At 32.1% G+C, this 20832-nt stretch overlaps 2 protein-coding genes and 1 pseudogene across 5 annotated transcripts; 1 reads left to right on the top strand and 2 right to left on the bottom strand.

Moving 5' to 3' along the window:
• Nucleotides 1-4698: 4698 nt before the first annotated feature.
• Nucleotides 4699-9255, bottom strand: LOC146535755 (G2/mitotic-specific cyclin-B-like). Of its 2 annotated transcripts, none has more exons than XM_085191315.1 (7): nucleotides 9025-9255; nucleotides 8733-8932; nucleotides 8360-8483; nucleotides 7573-7968; nucleotides 6874-6996; nucleotides 6171-6391; nucleotides 4699-5842 (listed from the first exon to the last, which is right to left on the bottom strand). In XM_085191315.1, exons 1-7 carry the CDS (start codon nucleotides 9058-9060, stop codon nucleotides 5467-5469), a joined length of 1476 nt encoding a protein of 491 aa, XP_085047441.1. In that variant the 5' UTR covers nucleotides 9061-9255; the 3' UTR covers nucleotides 4699-5466. The 2 variants fall into 2 exon arrangements, with proteins under 2 accessions (XP_085047441.1, XP_085047440.1); XM_085191314.1 differs by having other exon boundaries at nucleotides 8354-8483; nucleotides 9025-9254.
• Nucleotides 9256-9750: 495 nt separating this feature from the next.
• Nucleotides 9751-19972, top strand: LOC146535753 (guanylate kinase). 3 transcript variants are annotated; one of them, XR_014878307.1, is made up of 6 exons: nucleotides 9751-9936; nucleotides 10010-10277; nucleotides 10555-10778; nucleotides 11589-11696; nucleotides 12359-12493; nucleotides 19715-19972. XR_014878307.1 is itself a non-coding variant. In XM_085190952.1 (5 exons), the coding sequence occupies exons 2-5, from the start codon at nucleotides 10021-10023 to the stop codon at nucleotides 19729-19731; spliced, it is 606 nt and encodes a 201-aa protein (XP_085047078.1). In that variant the 5' UTR covers nucleotides 9751-9936; nucleotides 10010-10020; the 3' UTR covers nucleotides 19732-19972. The 3 variants fall into 3 exon arrangements, 1 of the variants encoding a protein (XP_085047078.1); XR_014878308.1 differs by having other exon boundaries at nucleotides 9777-9860; XM_085190952.1 differs by lacking the exon at nucleotides 12359-12493.
• LOC146535754 (uncharacterized) lies at nucleotides 12696-13968 on the bottom strand (annotated as a pseudogene).
• Nucleotides 19973-20832: the final 860 nt, after the last annotated feature.

Genomic DNA, 20832 nt, shown 5'->3' with positions numbered 1-20832 from the left:
TACGCTTTGATACGATACTAGAGCGTTGAAATGAAAATATTAAATATTTAATTTCCTCGAGTGGGAATCGTACCCACACTTTGTCGCTTTTAGTCACACGCTTGTGCGTCCTTAAATGGCTGTATAGTGTACTAGTGGACCCGCACGCGGCTACGCCTGCTTGAACTATAAGAATATTTTCGTATCGGTCATACTCATACTATGCCGCCCGAAGGCTAGGTCATTTCGAATCAGTGACATCTCCTTAATTATTTATTAGAATGTTATACAGTAAACTATAATTTCAATTTAGATATAATGCTAAAAGTGACTATTATATTTATTTACATAAGGATGAGTATCAAAATGTCGCGGTAACGGTTGCGTAGCGACGCGACGGTTGTTATTAACATGGCACAATAAATTGCATGTCAAATTAGAAAGTATTTTAATTTATTAGTTTATATGTGTAATGTAATGTTATATAGCCTATAGCACTTCTGAAGAATGCAGCTTTCATACAAAACAAAAAGAAAGTAAATCGGACCAGTAGATCCAGAGATCTTAGCGTTCAAACAAACAAACAAACAAACAAGCAAACAAACAAAAAAACAAACTCTTCCGCTTTATTATATTAAGTATAGATATATATGCAATTGGAAGAAAATAAAAACAATTATAGACATATTATAGATATTGTAATAAAACAAAAGACTGATAAGCTAAGTTTCGGTTCCATAATATTCCCGCGAGTGTTTATGAGTGTGTGCTGTGTAACATATGTGCGGCAGACGTCGGTCGCCACTTCGAGCCTCGCTTTGCTCGTGTCCAACAAACTCGTTAAAAGTTCGCGAAACAACGGAAGTACCGTTACTTGGAGACACTTGCGACTCCAGACGTTAAGTAGAAAAGTATAACACGACAATAATATGGAACATTTTGTTACCAGACAAAACTAACTTCTTGATATTTAAGCTGGGTAGGTAGGTAGGTAGGTCTGGTACGTACGTACTCGGTAACTTCAAGTTAAGTTTTCAATTTTCTTAGTTGCGACGACATGCCAACTATTGTAATAAAAAGGGAAGATGACTTCGCGTCGCAATAATTCTTGTTTTCTTTGAAAATTCTGTAATACAATATTTCAATTTGAATTTTATTAAGTTGACAATATAAGGTAAGTAAATAAATCAAATAAAGCAGCTTCACGCTGTAGGGTGCCACACAGCAGGGTAGGCAGAGGGTACCTAGTGTTAAAACACTCTGTTCTCCACTTTCTGACGAATTCTGGAGGTATTGTGTGTTGAGTGGCAGAACTCAACTCCACGCTTTGCCTCAAGACCAAAGCGAAGAAATGAAAATATAAATTTAAATAAATATTTCATCTCCTCGAGTGGGAATCGAACCCACAACAAGTCGGTTTTACAGTCACACTTTGTGCCCCTACGCCACGACTGGCTACATACTATATATAAAAAATATGGCCAGTATAACGACATAGGTACATACTATATATTAAACGTCGCTTCGTCCAATACTTCAGAAGACGTGTGTGTACAAACAGACAAACAAAAATTTATTATTCTTATACTATTTCTTAAATTATTATTCTTATACTATTGTTTTATTATCGTATTCTTTTACTATTTTTTTATTGCTCTGATTCGTAAAACAATTGATTTTACAGACACATATTTTTAACAACCTTAGAAATATATAAAACAATATTAATTGAATAATCATCTTAATTAAGTTCAATTAAACGTCCAACCAGCCGATACAGGGGTTGAAAATGTCATTACCTTCATTTTTATTGTAAAAACAAAAAAAAAATGCTGAAAAGGACTCAGAAAGAACAAAAGCGATTCAGTAAAGGCTTCGCGAAAATTATAAATATCCGGGGGCACACTAACTGCCCCAGTATTCCGTTAAGAGGATTCCCAAAGCAGTAAATTGCATACGCAAAGTATTTACGAGACAAGCCTCGCAGCATTACAACGGCTATGTGCATACCTACATTGTAGCATTTTACAAAAATTCGACATGTATGACAATAGGCTACTGTGCATATTATGTACATAGTTTACTACTAGTATTAATAGTTGTATACAATATTAAACTATTAAAACCGTCAAAGGGAAAAATTATAAACGATAAACATTTCATGCTGAAGAATGGAGTGTCTTAACACCAGGTAAGTTTCCACTATCCCACGTAAGACGCGTAAAAATCAAAATAATCCGTATAAAATTTCAACATACAATTACACTACATAATTTTAATGTAGGTAGGTACTACAATACCGTGTTCACCATAGGGGCACTTGGGGCTGTACCCGAGCCTTGGTTAGACGGGTGGCTCCAAATGGTCTGTTTAGCAAATAAAAAAGAACATACAGAAATAGTTAATAATTCTGAAGTTGTACATATACCATTATTTAAGTGGTAAATAATATACGAGAGCATTATTATTAAAAAAATGAGATTAGAAGAACTCAAATTACTATATGTTTTAACAACAATAAAAGTAGTGATTGTTCTTATTTCATTGTTTTCTCTTTGTAGAAGAGCTGGAGCAGATGACAAAAGAAAAACAAAAAGTGCTCTCCGCGCAGCTATAATAAATTCTCGGAATTTGTGGCGTGGGCTTCGGAAAGCCATGGAAATCGCAGTCCAGCGGTGTACTATCGCAAACCACGGCTGTCCAACCATTAAAAATAGTTATGGTTTTAAACAACTGCCTACAAATATTTATTTATCCTCCCACTCGGGGGTAGAAAGACTAATATGAAATAAACAAAAACTAGTTTCTTCTAAGTACCTTTATAGGTAAACTGTTTGAAAGTAATCATTTAAAAAATCTATTTTTATTATGTGGGCATATTATAAATAAAAATGTTGTTTAAATCTTTTCCGTTCTGCCTGCCAGCACGCTAGCGTGAAGCTACAAAAATCTTATAATACCTTGCTACCATAAGATTAACTAAATCATATTTTTTCATGTTGTAGAAAAAACTATTTATTCAAACTTCAATTATAAATATTCTTTATTCAAATAGACTATTATAAGCACTTTTAAATCGTCGAATGAACATATAAACTAAAAGCTACCACCGGTTCGGAAGGCAGTTCTGCTGAGAAGAGCCGGCAAGAAACTCAACAGTTGCTCTTTTCAAAGTCAATGGTATAGTACTTAGTTTAATTATTACATTAGCTGGCAGCTATCCTGCATTACATTCAATAGACACTAAGTAATTCCATACATGTTTATCCTCTAAATATTCTTGTACAGTATAATATAAATAAGCAAATTCATTAATTATGAACCATATAACATTTTCCATCATCTTATAAGTAAGTACTTGTACATTATTTCCAAATGCAATGCTGAGACAACCTAGTAACTTTACCTTGCAGTTTAAAAAAAAGTTAACTTTTAAACCAGAATACTCGTGATAAAAAATTGTCTCATTCAGAATATCTCAATAAAATCTGGTTGAAATACCTATCCATCTACAAAATATTCCAATACTTAGCTATTAATCTTTAGACTTAGCGTAGTAAAACTTTAATGAGACCTGTCTATTTAGTGTTTTAAGATGTGATTTACGAGAACGTTGTAACTTTCTCTTGGCAGTGATGAAAGCTACCCATTTAGCTACGGAAATTCACAAGCTTTTTGTAGTGGAAGTCGTGTCACTGCAAAGTGCAAAACTATAACTTTTAAAGTATTCATTTATAAGGCTTTTTACATCATGTCATTAGAATCACTAAAGATTTTTATATTCTTAAATACTTACTTTAGCGTTTTTAAATAGTTGGTTATCAATTAAATTCTCTAATTATTTTAGGCCTTTCTTTCCTAATTAATAAACTAGAACTAGAACAATTTTCATTAAATAAATTATTAACAAAACAACAAAATTGTTTACGCTCTACTTACTGAACATCTAATATTTATGGACTTAAACTTAAAACTTAAACACTATAGACTTAAATGTATACCTACTTTTTATTTTTAAATAAGTACTTATATACCTTATATCTCAGTAATTATAATCACAAAAGCCAACCTGTTAATGCCAGGATGAGCTAAAATCTAAAAACGTTCAATTGAGATAGCTTACTTGGTCAATAGGTAATGAGAAAATATTAATTGGATACACAATTATTTTTGAATTTATATAAAATTTTACATATTCTTCTTCTTGCAAAGCAACATGGCGTCCAGTTTGCGACAAATTCGCGGGAACTTAAAATAATAATTTTATATACATTTTTGTTACACTTTTTTTTTGGTAGTAGTTTAATAGTTTAGGATTGAATTGAGGTACTTTTCGAAAATACATATAATAACTAATACATCCTTATATTATACAGAGGTCATATAAAATGACTAACAATTACAAATAATAGTAAAAGATAAAAAATGTTTGTCATGTCTCAAAAAAATGTCTTTCGTTTTTTCTATTTGTATCGTATACTGAAAAACAAATGTTTTTTTTAAATATTTAGTTATTTACAATACTGTGGTGTTAGGTCCAAGTGTTGCAAAACTTGCAAATAGTTACAATTTTAGTCAATTGTTTTACTACTGAATTTCGAAATGGCACTTGTGCCTAGCGACACATTTTTCTAGACTAAAATAATATATTTTATTGAATGTACATTTATCAACATAGAAACTATTGAAAGAAAACAAAAGGTAAATGAAAACAAAAGGTAGGGGTAATGAAATAATTTTATTACAAAACTTTTTATTATCAACAAATTATTACAGAATAATAAATCTAATCACAATATCAAATTATTAAAATATCTATCGAAATACAAATTCGAAACTCGATTTATTTTACCTACTTGGAAGTCAGTCAAGTATTTATCCAAGTCAGTCAAGGTCCATAACGTTGTCATAATATTTTCATAGTAGAATATTGTTATTCTTTATAATTCTCTTTGAAAATACTGTAAGTTTTTGGTACAAAAGACAATACGTTCAAATTGTTAAACAACTTTAGAAGATATGTTATGTATACCGAGATTTAAAATATGAAATATATTATTTGATTTCATAAAAATATAAATAAATTATTCTCAAATAATGTTTAAAGAAGAAATCGACCAGTATACCGCATATTTTTAACAAATAAAACGCGCTCAAGTCAAAATGGCTACACAAAAAAGAGTTTAACAGTATAAAAGACGCGAAAAGACAATTACAATACACGTATAAGTAAAAAGTCAATAACTTCCAAATATCTCCGTCATACAACTATGTCTAAAAATTAAATCTAATTAAATAACAGGTACCTAAAAGAAACCTTACATTAAAAATCTGCTTATCTGATGCAATAAAACAAGCACACTAGTAAAAGCAACAAAAAAAGTTCATACATACATACATTTCATTGAACACATGAAACTGTCAAGATTTAAAATCCTATTTATTTTTAATAATCATATTACATGGAATTATCAGATTAATACTACTTCATGATATGCCAGCTAATTCGTGAATCGTCTCACCTTTTAGCTGCGGCAAGCTCGAAACTTTGGCTAAAGTGGCATCTAAATATTTATTATAAACTGCTTTGTACTTAGAATTATCAACATTTGCTACTATTTTGGCTATTTTCCTAATAATTGGTTCAATATGTTCTAAATTATACCCTGAATAGTAGGACAGTGTGGGTGTCCACACATCTGACAACTTCTTGTTAGATAGCAGATGTAAGGACAGACAAATGGCGGCTGCAGCGAGTTCCGAAGGCCTGTAGTGCGCCATGGAGTATTCTATGAGACTTAGATCAACAAAGTATTTAGCTAAATGATGATTCTTGGAGGTCCCATGTGCTGCCTTTACAAATCTGTAACAAAAAATATATTTGCAGTTATTTCAAACATGTGTGGAGACAACCGAGTAAAATTGGTTTAAAATCGTAGTTGAGTAAATTAAAATTATATTAAATCAGTTTCACGCTGTATCCCGCACAGCAGGGTAGGCAGAGGGAACCTCGTGATAAGACACTGCATTCCCCACTTTCCGCCGAATTCTGGTGGCATTGCGTGTTGAGTGGCGGAACTCAACGCCGCGCTTTGCTTCGACACCAGAACGAAGACATCGAAATATAATCGTAAATAAATATAAACGCGATAAACAAAATACAGCATATAAAACAGAATATATTCATATACCTCCTTAAAAAGCTCAAAGGTATAGGCCGAGAAAAACAGAACCCAAGCTTCGACATGATCTCTATCTCACACTGTATCACTTCAGACTTGGAATATGCATTGTCTGTCACATATATGAAGTCACCCAAATCAGGTGCATAGATCTCCTCGTACTTGCTGGCTATAAACATGGCTGTTACACCCACTAATTGCAGTTCGTTCCTTTGTATGGTTGGCACTACCTGTAATATATGAATTAATCTTTCAATAAAAGCTAGAAAGTGTTTTATTTGTCCATTTTTTGTACACATAGTATTTTAAGGAAAAGGCAAACAAGCGTTCAGGTCACCTGATGGTAAGTGATCACCGCCGCCAACGACCCCGTGCAAGACCAGAGGAGCTAAAGGTGCGTTACCGGCCTTAAAGGCCGATGGAGATAGAAGCGCTTTTTTAAGGTACTTATTTCATATCGACTTGCTGCCACACTTAGGCCATTCCAGTTACGTGGCGTGTGGAAACAAGTTTCTACTAAACCTCACAGAAGTGAAGCGCACGCGATACTAGCCAATCACTCGAAACATTGAGGCCTAATATGCTGATATAATATGGTCCTCCAAGTAAACCAAGATCTGGCCATCGATAATACTCTCCATCAATTTCGAGAGCATGGAAATGATAGCAAAGCGAAAGATTTTAAATACTATATTATACATATAAAATATACCTGCAAGTATCTATCAATTATTCCCACAGTCAAGTGGAAGGTCTCCAACAACAAAGAGAATTGTTTTTGTACTTCAACCAGCCAGTCTAACAGAGTTGCTCTCATTTTACCAGTTATTACAGTCTAAAAAGAAAGTAAGGAAATCATTTATTAATATTTGCTAGCGAATATTATGATGCCCAAAGTGGTAAGCTAAATGGTTGCGATGATAACCAAATAACTCACAGTAATACATTAAAAAAAATGTTTTGATACTTAAGCAAAATTCTTCGTTTTACTTATGGGATTTCATATGGAGATAAAAATATATCTTTAAAAAATAATTCAAATTACTTTAAATATACTAGTATAGTAGCCTCAAGCAATATACTATATAAAGCAGTGTAGATAGACCCAGTAGTCTTTACATTTATCATCACTTCTGTGCCGCTATGCGACAATGTCCTATGAATAATAATGATCAAAAGATCATTTACCAAAATAAGTATACAATAAGGGGTCCTTCAAAAATGCCCAATCTCTACAAACACCAAATTTGAAATGATTTAAATACTGCCTATAACCTTAAATTTTCTTGAATTTAATTTATGATGGAACTAGACTAGCCTAGGTCTTTTGGCAAGACAGAAAGATTATACTGTTATACCTCTCCATTTACTTCTTCTACCCCTCACAACCACCAGTAGTAATAACACTTACCTGTTTCCGTAAATGATCACGTTCAATAGGATACTTTTCTTCTAACTCTTTTAAATACTTATAAATATCTTTAATGTACATCGGCATAAGTAATGGGTTTTTATTATCACTAGCATCAATATCTTCTATGTCTTCTGGCAGTTTTGGCGGTGAAAGAATATTAATATAATTTTTTTCATGTTTTCCATTTTTTATATTGTCAGCCAAATTAAGCTTGCCCAGTGACTCTGTTGATTCCTTTAAAATGGGTTTCAAGGTTCTCTTTTCCTTTGTCTCTTTTAAAGTAGGGAGTTTTGTTATTTTTTTAGTATCCTGTGTAGCTTTCTTCGCTTGCAATATCACATTTATTGATTCTTTAATTTCAATTTGTTTGTTTGGAGCATCTTTAATAACAGCCTAAACAAATAACATAAGTCTAAATAATTTGAGAAATTGTTGTTTTGACTTTATATTTATATTCAAGCTTATACTTCAAATTGAAAAAAAAATCAGTTTTTGAGGCTTAAATAAGTGTCAGATTGTAGTGAAAAGGAAGATTAATACAATGCAGTATAAAAATATGAGGTACAGGAAAACACAGCAGCAAAGTGTTTGATGGGAATCAAAGCACAACAGTTGTTGGATTTGATTCCCACAACAGGTATAAATCACTTCTTTACTCAACTCACAATGTCTTGATAGTATGGAAAACAGAGTATTATAAGACTAGATTTCCTGTCTACTCCATACAGTGTAAAACTAAAAAAAATATTTAAAAAATATATGTAGTCAAATCAAATACCCTTACTGCAGCCCTTGTTGCAAGGCCCCTGGTGCTTTCTTCTCTCCTAAGTGGTGGCCGTACTGATGGCTGCACAATAGGCTTTGTGGCCAAACCTGTATCCACTTTTGACTGCACATGATTGTAATTACTGTAATTACAATTAATACTCATACAATAATAATATAAAGATTATAATGCAATCATAAAAAATTAATGAGATTTTGCAAGGATCCTCAATATTTTAAATATTTGTATTGAAACACACAAATCACAATGTCTTAAAAACAATATAAAAATAAAATGTCCATTAATACGTGGCATAATAATATGAAATTTCCCGACGTTCAAGTAAAATTAGTTAATTATAAATATATTGTAGGTAGAAAAAAAAAATTACCTGCGCACATTTCCGCGATTAGTGCTAACTTTCTTCTCGAAATCAGCAGCAGCAATGGCTATTTTACCCGTGTTCAATTCGCGCTGAGGATGTACGTTGGAATTTATGTCTCCTAGAGCACCACGGACTGCAAGTCCTTGTCGCTTGGTAGGAATGACGTTAATTTTCTTAGCAGCATATTTATTTTCTTGATCTTGATGCTGCAATTAATATTTATTGAAATAATAATGATTATTGACCAAAATATGAAAGTACTAAATCAAACAAAATATAAATCAAAATCGTAGCATACCGTCCTTGTAATATGTCTCCTTTCGTGAATCTCCATTTTTAAATTGCTTTTACGAGGCTCAAGCAGTCACAATAAACCAAGAGACTGGGATTAGCCTCCGCTAAACAGATAGTTTGTGAAACTTCCAAGCAATGTTGATCACCGTTTTCCTCTGTAAATTGTGAACTTGATGCAAGCTTGATCGGCTCCAAAATAACGGCTAAAATTTAATCCTCCAAAACGTAGAGGGGCAAAGTAAAACTTGTAATTGGTCGCTGCATAAAAACCGGAAATAACATAATTGTCTTTTCGTACTCCTAATGCCTTTCTTTTGCCCCGGTATAATGTAAATATTGAAATAACCAATATCAGTAATTTATAAAATAATTAAATATTTTTGTATGTTAAAATTTGTGTAGTATAAGCATTTTATATAATTTGATATTATTCATTGTTGGAAAGCTCTCAGTTGATACTTCCCGTTTATCAGCTGTAATATGACCAGACAATAACGTAATTACAGATAACGTAATTTTTGTGATAAACCGTGCAAAATATTAATACTTATTATTATAATATACATCAAAAATATTCTTATTGTGCTTAATCAATTAACGTAACTGAAATATATGAATTTATTAATTATTTTAAATTAATTTGCTTGTCATAACATAAACTAAAATATTGTTTTACGAATTTGATATATTTGACCACGATTTATTCGATTTTGGTATCTGTAATAATAGTAATGAGTAAATGTGTTCTGTGGTAATAATTGGGTTGCGCGAAATTGTACGCGTTTAATTTTGCGTTCGTATTTTAAATAATTTATTAAATATTGAAGTGACAATAAATACGTAATATATTTTTTTAATAAATAAATTATTAATCATTCTGTGCTACAGCACTATTTAACCACGTACTTCCTTAAATGTAAGAAATATATTGTAATACTTAATCTTAACCTGTTTTCGGCATATCTAATAATATAAACTATATTTTTTAGATTTAGCTACAATGGTACAAAAAGGGCCTCGCCCGCTAGTTTTATGCGGCCCTTCAGGATCGGGCAAAAGTACATTATTGAAGCGTTTACTGAAGGAATTTCCTGACAAATTTGGATTTAGTATATCACATACAACGAGAAGCCCGCGACCTGGTGAAAAAGATGGTGTTCATTACCATTTTACTTCAAAAGACAATATGAAAGCTGCTATTGAGAAAGGCGAATTCATAGAAAGTGCGACATTCAGTGGAAATATCTATGGGACTAGGTATGGAATCTTGTTGATTTAGTTTATTGACCATGTGCTCAATGTGTAAAATTTTGGCAGTGCGCCAATTTATTATTATGCTTTTTTGGTACGATAAGTGTTTATAGTTAGTTTGTTTACGCTAAATGCATACTCACGCTCTTCTTTTCTGATATGACATATTTACATTTTAGCTATTATTAAGTTAACTTCAACTTTCACCTTTTTCAAGATGAGATTATTATTAAGTAAAGTAATTTTTATACTTATGTTACTTTTATATAAATAAATTTAACAGTAAAAGGGCAGTTGAAGATGTTCGTCGCACTGGTAAAATTTGCACCCTTGATATTGATATTGAGGGTGTGAAGCAAATTAAACATACAGATTTGGAGCCACTTTTAGTATTCATAATGCCACCATCTATTGAAGAATTGGAAAGACGTTTGAGGACACGTAATACTGAACAAGAGGATGCTTTAAAAAAGAGACTAGATGTTGCATGCCGAGAAATAGAATATGGTATATTTTTTATTGTTTTTAGTGGCAGAAGGAACCTTATATTAAGACTCACCACTTCCCATATTTTTCCAATTTCTTGATGCAATGCATTTTGAGTGGTGCATTTAATGTTGTTTTACCTTATAAGAGTGAGAAAGTGAAAATATTAAATATTTATTTCCCCTGAGTAAGTAATCCATTGTACACAATAGTACAATATTCACATTCAGTATTCATTGCTTAATTTTTTTAGCAATAATTATGTGTAGTCAATGCACTCAGTATTATATTTAGAGTTTGATAATGTGCCATTGTGGCACAATGGAACATTGTGTATAAATGGTATAAATATCAATTCACCTGCTTTGGTCAACAAAGCATGGTGATATGTTTTTTTTTTTTTGCAAAATAGTTTTTTCATTTTAGTAATGAAGTGTATATAAAAAATAACGTCTAATACTAGGGGTATTACATATTATTGTAAAATAATGCTATGAAGCCATATAAGATAAATCTTGGCAACTACAATCTACTTATTAAATGACATTATCATCTAAAAAGTGGATAATGGATTTGATCCTGAACAACTTAAATAATATTAATTCATAAATATTTGTGGATGTTATATTTTTTCCTTTTTTTTCTGTCTATTTATTCTGCCATTGTGGCACAATCTGATTGTAAACATGATAGTTGTGGGTTCAATACCCATTTTAAAGAATGATTGTGACATGTTTAATTTATTTTTATTGTAAAAGATAATACTAAAATGTGTATGGATGCTTTAAATACAATTTAGAATTGATGTTTGCTATTTATTTCCACTTACAGGACAGGAGCCTGGAAACTTCCACATCATAATTGTCAATGATAACTTGGATAAAGCTTACTCTGAACTAAGAGATTTTATTTCACAGAACTTAAATACTAAGGAAGCTGGTAAGTATTTTATAAATGTTTTATATTTGCATGAATATTTAAGTGTATCGGTATTAACCTAAATATGAAGTAATTTATATTCAATAAATCAATATTTTAGCCAACATGTTTATATAAAAATATAATTACTATTAATCATATCAATAACAAAGTAATTTTATATTACACGTTTTTTGCATGTTCTTATGTGAGTGATACATTTATGAAACTGTAGAGGACACCTTCTACCTTATAAACATACAAACAAGTATAATTACAATAACACAGTTTGTAATCGTTACTAAGTAAACTATGACAGCAATGTATATAGATTGAGGCCATGGGCAATGTGATGCCAACCCCACTGTAAATGTGATGTTTGTGAATTAAATACATTTTATTTATTTATTCTTCCATTATGGCAAGACAGAGTGATGCATTGAGTTACATCAATCAACAGAAGTGGAGATTGGAATGACTATATTCTCTACAGGAAATAATAAATACAAAAAAAATATTTTTTGTTGTTCAAAGCATTATTTGCACTAACAGCTAAGGGAACTTCATTAAATCAAAAATATTGAACTTTGAATTTATTATATCTATTAAATAATAATATTTGTATATATTTTGTTTGTTTTACTTTTGATTGTGCACTAACATTTCTACTAATCCTATTTCAGAGGCAAACAACTCACAAGAATGAAGCATGAACACTGTGTTTTAACAAACTTGATTGGTTCTAACAAAATTGGGTTATACACAATGATTTTTTTAACTACTTAATGTTTTTTTTTAACATTACATCTAAAGAACAGGTAAATAAGTAATAAAATTAAACACCTAAAGGTTTGTTAAATCTTTAGTTTAAATAGTTTCTGTTATAATTTCAAAGACAATTTCCTTACATAAATTTTTTTTTAACATTTGTTTATATATTTTATAGTAAAATGTATTTATGTTATATTACCATTCCAAGTTTAATATATTTTCCAATTTATTCAAGAGTAATATTAAATTGTTTGTATTGCTTAAAACTAGGTATGTAATGAATGTAATAAGAAAATAAATTCAAAGATCTTTATTAGTAATAAAATTACAAATAAATGTTGAATGTCATAATGAGATTTATAAACAATAGCTTAATCATTGTCCATTTTCAAAGAATGTACACCAAAACCAACAATTTATATTTATTTGCATACCATAGGAATTCCCACTGCTTCTTCTAATGATATAATAATACCATAACATTTTTAAAGTACAATACTAGTATCTTCGTCCCATCTGTCATGATGGGAATGTGGTGGAGTATTTTCACAATCTCCACTAACTCCCTTAGAAATATTTTTTAATGACAGGCTACTTTCAGAGGAAATAAACTTAGATTGCTGCATTAAAGATTTCAGTCTAGGAATGTGCGATACTCTTTTCTGTGGTCTTGATGCCTTTTGATTTTTTGTGTCATATTTTGTGTTAGTTGATTTGGATCTTCCATGTCCAGAATCTGTTTTATTTTTCATACAAGGCAATGGTGTCCTGGAACCACTGGTGCTTTCTGATCTAGGTTTTTTTGGTGTGTCATGGTGTGCATTTTGTCTTCATAAATAAGATCTTCATTAAGGATCTTATATACACTGACATTTTTTATATCATAGTCCAATGTCTCTTTAATTTGATTTATTTCGTCTATTTGTTGGTCAGTGTTATCTTCACTGTCTTCAAATATGTCAAGTTCACTTTCTACATAATCAAAATTAGTTTCACGAAACTGTTGTTTTTCACATATTTCAGTAATATCCTTTTCAATAATTTCATTAGAAGCAGTTGATGAACCTAATGATTGATATAAATGAAATAAATCATCACAATTATTAGAAATTTGAAAGCGAAAAAGCAGACGGAAAGCTTATACGCAATAACCCCATTTTATCTGCTGTTATAAAAAATCATTTACAGTCATATGATCCACGTTCACCTACTCAGGATTTTGAAAGAACACCTATTATAGTATCGAAAATTGATGAAGATAAGGACAGCAAAAAATTGTTAAGAATTAACACAGACAATAATAACTGTGCCAGTCCTTGTTTAAATAGTGATATAGTGGCTATATCATTATTTTAACAAGGAATTTTCTTTCAAAATCCTGAGTAGGTGAACGTGGATCATATGACTGTAAATCATTTTTTATAACAGCAGATAAAATTTGGTTATTGCGTATAAACTTTCCGTCTGCTTTTTCGCTTTCAAATTTCTTTCGCAAATCAACGTTTTTAGTAATATTGTGTTTTTAGTAATATTGTGTTTTTTACGCCATTTTTGACGTAAAATTAAAAAGAAAACTAAGCAGGGAACTCGTGGGTGTACTCATGAGATGTCTGGTCCAGTGTGCTTTCCTCCAGGAAACTCGCTAGAAGTGCAATAAGTCCCGTAACATCGGACAGGGTTACCGGCTTATATACACTGGGTTTGGGAAACGACAAAATATCTTCTCGTCTAGTATCCCTCAGTGCCTGAAGACAAAAACTTTCAACCAGTGTGTGTTGCCAGTGTTAACATATGGCGCTTAGACGTGGTCCTTCACTGCAAGCCTTATCCACAGGCTCAAAGTGGCTCAGCGAGCGATGGAGAGGGCTATGCTTGGTATTTCTCTATGCGACAAAATTCGTAATGATGAAATCCGTAGACGAACGCGGGTTACCGACATAGCTCTCAAAATTTGCAAGCTGAAGTGGCAGTGGGCAGGCCATATTGTCAGGAGGGCCGACAACCGATGGGGAAGGAAGGTCCTCGAATGGCGACCATGTCTCGGCAAAAGGAGCACAGGCCGCCCTCCAACCAGGTGGACCGACGACCTTAAAAAGACAGCGGGAATCCGCTGGATTCAAAGGGCGCAGGACCGGACGGAGTGGCGAGAATTACGGGAGGCCTATGTCCAACAGTTGAAAGGCTGATGGATGGATGGATACACTGGGTCACCTTCAGGTAGAAACGGTGTGGCGGTAGTGCTTTCTGAAGAGCTTTAGAAAGGGCTCCTTGAGGTTGACCGTCGCTCCGACCGCTTGATGCAGTTAAGGATACTGATTGAGGGCGTTACCACAAACTTAATCAGTACCTATGCTCCCCAGGCGGGATGTAGCGCGGCCGAAAAGGAGACATTTTGAGAGCAGTATGAAGGGGTTCTACTTGCTGTACCGTCTAACGAAGTGGTCTTATTTGGGGGGTACTTGAACGGTTAACGTTGGTAAGGCTGCTGAGCCGTATGAACGTGTTCACGGGGGTTTTGGGCACGGTCTTCGCAATGTAGAGGGAGGAAATATTCTGAGAACCAGTATTGCGTCTGATCTGGCCAGACAGTCTACTTATTAACCAGACGGTGTCATATAGGCAGGGCGGTTATTCCAGGCGAAAGCCTAACGGCCCAACATCGTCTTCTTGTCATGGACTTTAACGTCACTCCTATAAAGAAAGTAGCCGAGAAACGTAGCCCTCGGATCAAGTGGTGGTTGCAGAATGAGCCGATGCAGACCGACTTCCTGGCAGAGGTGAAAAGTCATAATCTTTCGACTACCACCGAGACTGCTCAGAATGCTGGGGCAATCGGCCTCAATCAGCAATCATTGTGGCGGGCAGGCGAGTTCTTGGCATTTCTAGGGGAGCACGTGTCATTGACAAGGAGACATGGTGGTGGAATGACGAGGTGCAGGAGGTGACTCGTGAAAAGAAAGCTGCCTTTAAGAAGTGGCAGAAATCCAAAGACAGACTGGAGTACACAGTAGCTAAACGTGCCAGTAAAAGAGCTGTAGCCAGAGCCCGCAGTCAGAGTTTGTCACCATTGTATGATAAACTTGAAACTGTGGACAGGCAGAAGCTCATTCCCGGCACGTTCCCGGGAGAAAGCGACGCAAGATATCGCAAAATGTTTTTGCGTCAGAGATTCCCAGGGCACGCTGCTCTGTAATCATGCCTCTGTGAAGTAGAGGTGGAGAAGCTACTTCCAGGAGTTGCTGAATACCCATGCAGTCTTCATCACGACCCACCGCCTAACGTCGGACTTATTGCCCCAGTAACCCTGACGGAACACGTAATTGCCTTCGACGCATGAAGAACGGAAAAGCGATGGGACCTGACGACATTCCGATCGAAGCGTGGAAATCGTTGGAGTCTCTTGGTGTGCTCATGCTTACTGACCTTTTTAACCATATCTTGAACACTGGAGAGATTCCGCACCAGTAACGGCTTAGCTTCATTACCCCTATTTACAAGGGAAGGGGCAGTGTTCAAGATTGTGGTAGGTATAGGAGCATTAAGCTTATGAGTCATACCATGAAGCTCTCCTAGCGCAAGATCGACCTCAGGTTCCGCTAAGAGTGTACTATCTCTGAGTCTCAGTATGGATTTCAGCCAGGATCGGCGGTTCAGGCGGTCTGACCGCATACGCAACACATTCATTCGAGGTAGTCTTGGGGTTCGTGACGTAGCGGATAAGCTCCGAGAGCGTGAGATGGTTTGGCCATGTTACGCTCCGGCCTAAGAACTATGTCGGATGCAAGTGCCTTGCTATATCAGTTCCTGGAGCGCGACCTCCCGGAAGCCCAAAGAAGCGCTGGTTGGAGGTCGTGATGCAGGACATGAGAGCCAATGGTCTAACCACCGAAGACACAAAAGACCGTGCAAAGTGGAGTAGGTTGAGTAAGAAGGCAGGCCCTGATAATAGCCGGTATTAATGCCAGGAAGAAGACCATTCCAGGTTCAATGATTTTAAATTAATTTAAAAATATATATGATATTAGTAGTGTTTTTTGTATTAGATAATATAGAATACCTATAGCTTTGTTAAGCCCCAATATTAAATCTATACAAAGTATTATATAGTACAAAAATAGTGTATGCCTTACCTAAATAATAATTGCTTTGAGCAATCTTTACCAATATCTGTATGTTCCTGTTTTTTTCTTGATATGGTTAATTATTTTATATTTTCGTTACATTTTTTTTAAGAAATTTCATAATTCTCCGCTTTTATTGAACCTATGCCTATAGAAATGTGACATTACATAAAATTAAGAAAAGAAATCAAATTAGTTCTATTTAAAGTAATTGATAGTCTTTATTATCTATTCAATATGCTTTAGTTGTATTTGTCAATCAATATACTTAATATATTATTATATATATTCTAAAATATGAATAAAAACATTAAATAGTTGATGCAAATGATTCCCAAATTTTCATTCTCAATATTAAATTGTCTCATTACAAGTACCGACATTTTATTGTGATTGATTTATTTCTGATATTTTAAATTAAACAAAAAGCTTTCAAAGTCAAAATGCAGATTTCTTTAATTAATATTTTAGAGTATATATTAAGTAAAATTAAAACCAATAAACAATTAATATGAAAAATAGGATATTAAGTTTTTTTCGTCTTTTTTGCAATAAAATAAATCGCATTTACATAAATACCAATTGTACACAGCACTGCCATTTACCTATCTATATTCATCAATATACCCTCCTGATATTTAAACATAGCTCTTAAATATTTTATTTCTGTATTTTATGTATATTCTTATCTTATTAATAATATATTTATACTTACTAATTATTGTCCTTATAAGAATTAGAAAAAAAATGTGTAATATAGTTCCCCATAAGGGATATAGCTTGAAGCAGTGTAGTAGTAGTTACTGTTGGGAAAAAAATATGAGAAACGTTAAAAAAAAGGTAATCATAATGTAAACAAAATTTATTTTATTAATGTATGTTTATTATTAAGTAGCGTATAGCTGAGGCTTCGCTTCCACGGTCATGTCTAAGGGTTGCTTATACTGTATAGGTACACATGACACACTCTAAGGGCCCAAGGTAACTGACTGGAAGTGCACGCAAATATATAAAAAAGATTATTTCAATTCTACCAAGAAATTTTTGAGATAAGTGTGTTCAACCAAACAAACTTTTCAACTTTATCATATTTTTATAATTAGATGATTTACTCATTTCTCTTGGTATTACCCCAAATAAGATGTCAAAATGAACCATATTTTAACAATGTCTTCTAAATATGAATAAATCGTAGTATGCAAAATTATTGTTTCGTTAAAATTACAACTATCTAATATGTATACTTACACTAGTTTATTTATCGAAAGAAACGAGTAAGAAAACAACCAATTGTAGGTTCAATTCCTATATTTAGGCATAAATAAATTATTTTTAATTCCTCTGTTTTAACAACACAAAACGAGGCGAACTTACGCTACTTAAATTGCAAAAAACACTTTGGACTTAGTTAATGTGAATTTTCGTAGAAACGTTCAACGTTACGTAGACTAAATATTAATATTTAAGCTACTGACTAACTAACTAAGGCCGTCGTTGCGCAGCAACACAAGCATCCTACTGTAAACGCGACGGTGAAATGAAAATTTATAGGTATTTCATATTAAAAAAAATCATTACTAATATATTTAGCTCATCTCATGCAAAATGAGCGTATACCGCAAACTTAAGTTTGTCAACATTTATAAGTTGTACTTCCCAAAAGAGGTACGAAAGCCTCCGTGGGAGAGTCCGTCTCGCACTTAACCGGATTTTTTACTCTCATTGATACTTGAAATATTAAACGTTAATATGAGTATCCTATATACTCGTATTAACGTTTAATATTTATATTATATATATATTGATAATACTCATATAATTTGTTTCTTTATGGACGTTCACACCTGAAATTTGGATATTGGCAGAACATTTTACTGCATTTTATTCTATAAATATATAAAATAGTTACTTGTTTTACATTCCTTGTTCATTTTTAGTAATATATTAATTTCTATATCAATGTTTGGAAAATAAATGTTTTCTTTATAACTCCTGTAACTTTTAAACAAATATTATTGGACTATAACCAAGATATTATTGCATAGCTTTAAGAATTAGAAATTAAAATAACCACTTAATTATGCAAAAATATCGAATAAATTATTGGATACTGCTGTTTACTTTGAAAAAGAAAAAAAGGCATTGCTGTATCTACTATATGATTCATGAAGTTTCAAATATGTACCATGATCTTTAGAATCCACACAAATTTAAAACTGACCAACAATTTTAATATTTATATTACAAGTTATTATATCTATAAGAAAATAAAATATATTGTGCCAAATTAAGTTAAGCAAATAAATGTGTTGCAGTCAAAATATTGATTTGAAAAATAATTGTAATTTAAATAAACCAATGACTCCTACATTTTCAAATATATGGCTATACAAATTTAATGAAGTCTATTTGTAACATTAGGTTATAATGTTTAAAATATTAATAATATCGTTAAATAATGAAATCACAAAAAACAATTTTGTCAGACAACTTTGCAATGTAAATGACACTTCTTATTTATTTAACTATTAAGATCGAAACTAAAGTCAAGCATATTTTTAAAATTGAAAACTGATTTATAATGTGTTAGTTTGTATGATTTAGAAATTAAGGTAAAACTAAAAAAACATTTTTATCTCTTGCAATTCTATTTTGACTGTAGTATAATTATATATCTATTAATTTGTATATCAAATGTATCTAATCTCAATATTATTTGTGTACTATACTTATACTCTAGGATAATTTTATTAAAATTTGTTTATGTCTAATATAATACAGTATATAAAGTGTGTTTATTAAACTGAAACCTTTAAATATATTATGATTTGATATTAAATAGATAAATAGTCGTTTTAGAATTAGATACAACAGACCATTAATTATACATTAAACTAAATATAGATTATAAACCACAATAATTTTTATTTAGATTTTTATTAATGATTACTAAAAATATGTGTATCCCCAATACTTTCCAACATTTTATATCAAGAAGCTGTACTTAAAAATGCTAAATTAATTTGTGTTATCATACCATTTATTTAATAATATTGTATATTAAGCAATGACTAACTTCCAACGTATCTAGATTTTTAAAGCAATTTATTATTCTACATGTTATCTTATGTTCTGTTATATTTATAGGTCTACGAGGACTTTAAAGAAATAGCTGCTAGTAAGACAAGAAGGTTGCATATTTTAGCTACTTGATATTATATATTTAATGCTATAAATATTCTGTCATGGTTTTCTTATTATTTCTTATACCATTCCATGAATAAAATACAAAATTGTGATTACTTGCTTTATTTCATGCTGTATTAATGCTTCAACTATAATGTTTATTGATGTTGACTAGAAATTATTAACTTCTGTGTGCAATAAATATTGTAGAAAAAGAAATATTTTATTTTCCTTTTTTCCTTAGAAAATTTGTTTAGTTGTGTATTGATAAGTACCAATACTATTTAGGTTTATTATTTCACCTAAATCTCATGATTTTTTATCATATGGTAAATTAATATTTCCTATAAAGTGTATTTGTTTAATTTTAATTGCGTTATAAAAAATCTCAATCAAAATTTATAATGTAAATAATAAAAATCTATTACCAATTTATTCTATAGTACTGAAAGATATTCACAATATTATTAAATATTTCCTCTGTGCTAGTCGGTTACTGTAATTTCCTACCAACGACCACCATAATTTTAATGGCAGTAAACATATTGACTTGAATATTTCTGCTTTGGAGATTCATTTCAGTAATGATGCTTAAAATAGCGCCGTCTTTGTAAGCTCATTAACTTAAAATATCACATTGTATGTGGTGCATCGACCTCACTATAAAAATGACGATGGCATATTTGTATTGTAGAATATTTTTTTTTGTTTCATATAATTGAGGAAGTTATCAATATTCAGATAATGTATACTGGCCTCATATGCTACATATTAGGTCAGCTTGGTGCAGGGCGACAAACTTGAAACTGTAAAGTTGTGGGTTCGATTCTCACTCGAGGAAATTAAATAAATTCATTACTACCAGAATTCGGCGGAAAGTGAAGGGCAGTGTCTTAAGTCTTAAGCTCTTATTAATATGCCACCTCTGCCTACTCTGCTACTTGCAGGATACGACGTGAAGCTGACATTTGATGCTATGTAATCGCGATGATTGTCAGTTTGATTCTCTTGAAGACATCAGTATATTTAAATTACCGTCTACACTCCATTTGCTATGAAGACAAGATTTTTTACAGAAA

The sequence above is a fragment of the Heliconius melpomene genome, chromosome 10 (assembly GCF_056956725.1).
Source record: "Heliconius melpomene rosina isolate 202511_hmr_F chromosome 10, ASM5695672v1, whole genome shotgun sequence".
NCBI classification, from domain to species: domain Eukaryota; kingdom Metazoa; phylum Arthropoda; class Insecta; order Lepidoptera; family Nymphalidae; genus Heliconius; species Heliconius melpomene.
Note: the sequence above shows the minus strand (reverse complement) of the source record. Positions and strands in the feature narration are given on the sequence as shown.

Bases quoted from the DNA above. Each gene is read 5' to 3' on its own strand.
- LOC146535755 (XM_085191314.1), bottom strand. From the start codon at position 9,060: ATGGAGATTCACGAAAGGAGACATATTACAAGGACG. The intron at 7,969-8,353 runs GTATTTGATTTG...TTATTTGTTTAG, and splicing joins CAACAAGGGCTGCAGTAAGG to GCTGTTATTAAAGATGCTCC. The intron at 6,997-7,572 runs GTAAGTGTTATT...CTTTCTTTTTAG, and splicing joins GTGATCATTTACGGAAACAG to ACTGTAATAACTGGTAAAAT.
- LOC146535753 (XM_085190952.1), top strand. From the start codon at position 10,021: ATGGTACAAAAAGGGCCTCGCCCGCTAGTTTTATGCGGCCCTTCAGGA. The intron at 10,278-10,554 runs GTATGGAATCTT...TAAATTTAACAG, and splicing joins GGAAATATCTATGGGACTAG to TAAAAGGGCAGTTGAAGATG. The intron at 10,779-11,588 runs GTATATTTTTTA...TTCCACTTACAG, and splicing joins ATGCCGAGAAATAGAATATG to GACAGGAGCCTGGAAACTTC.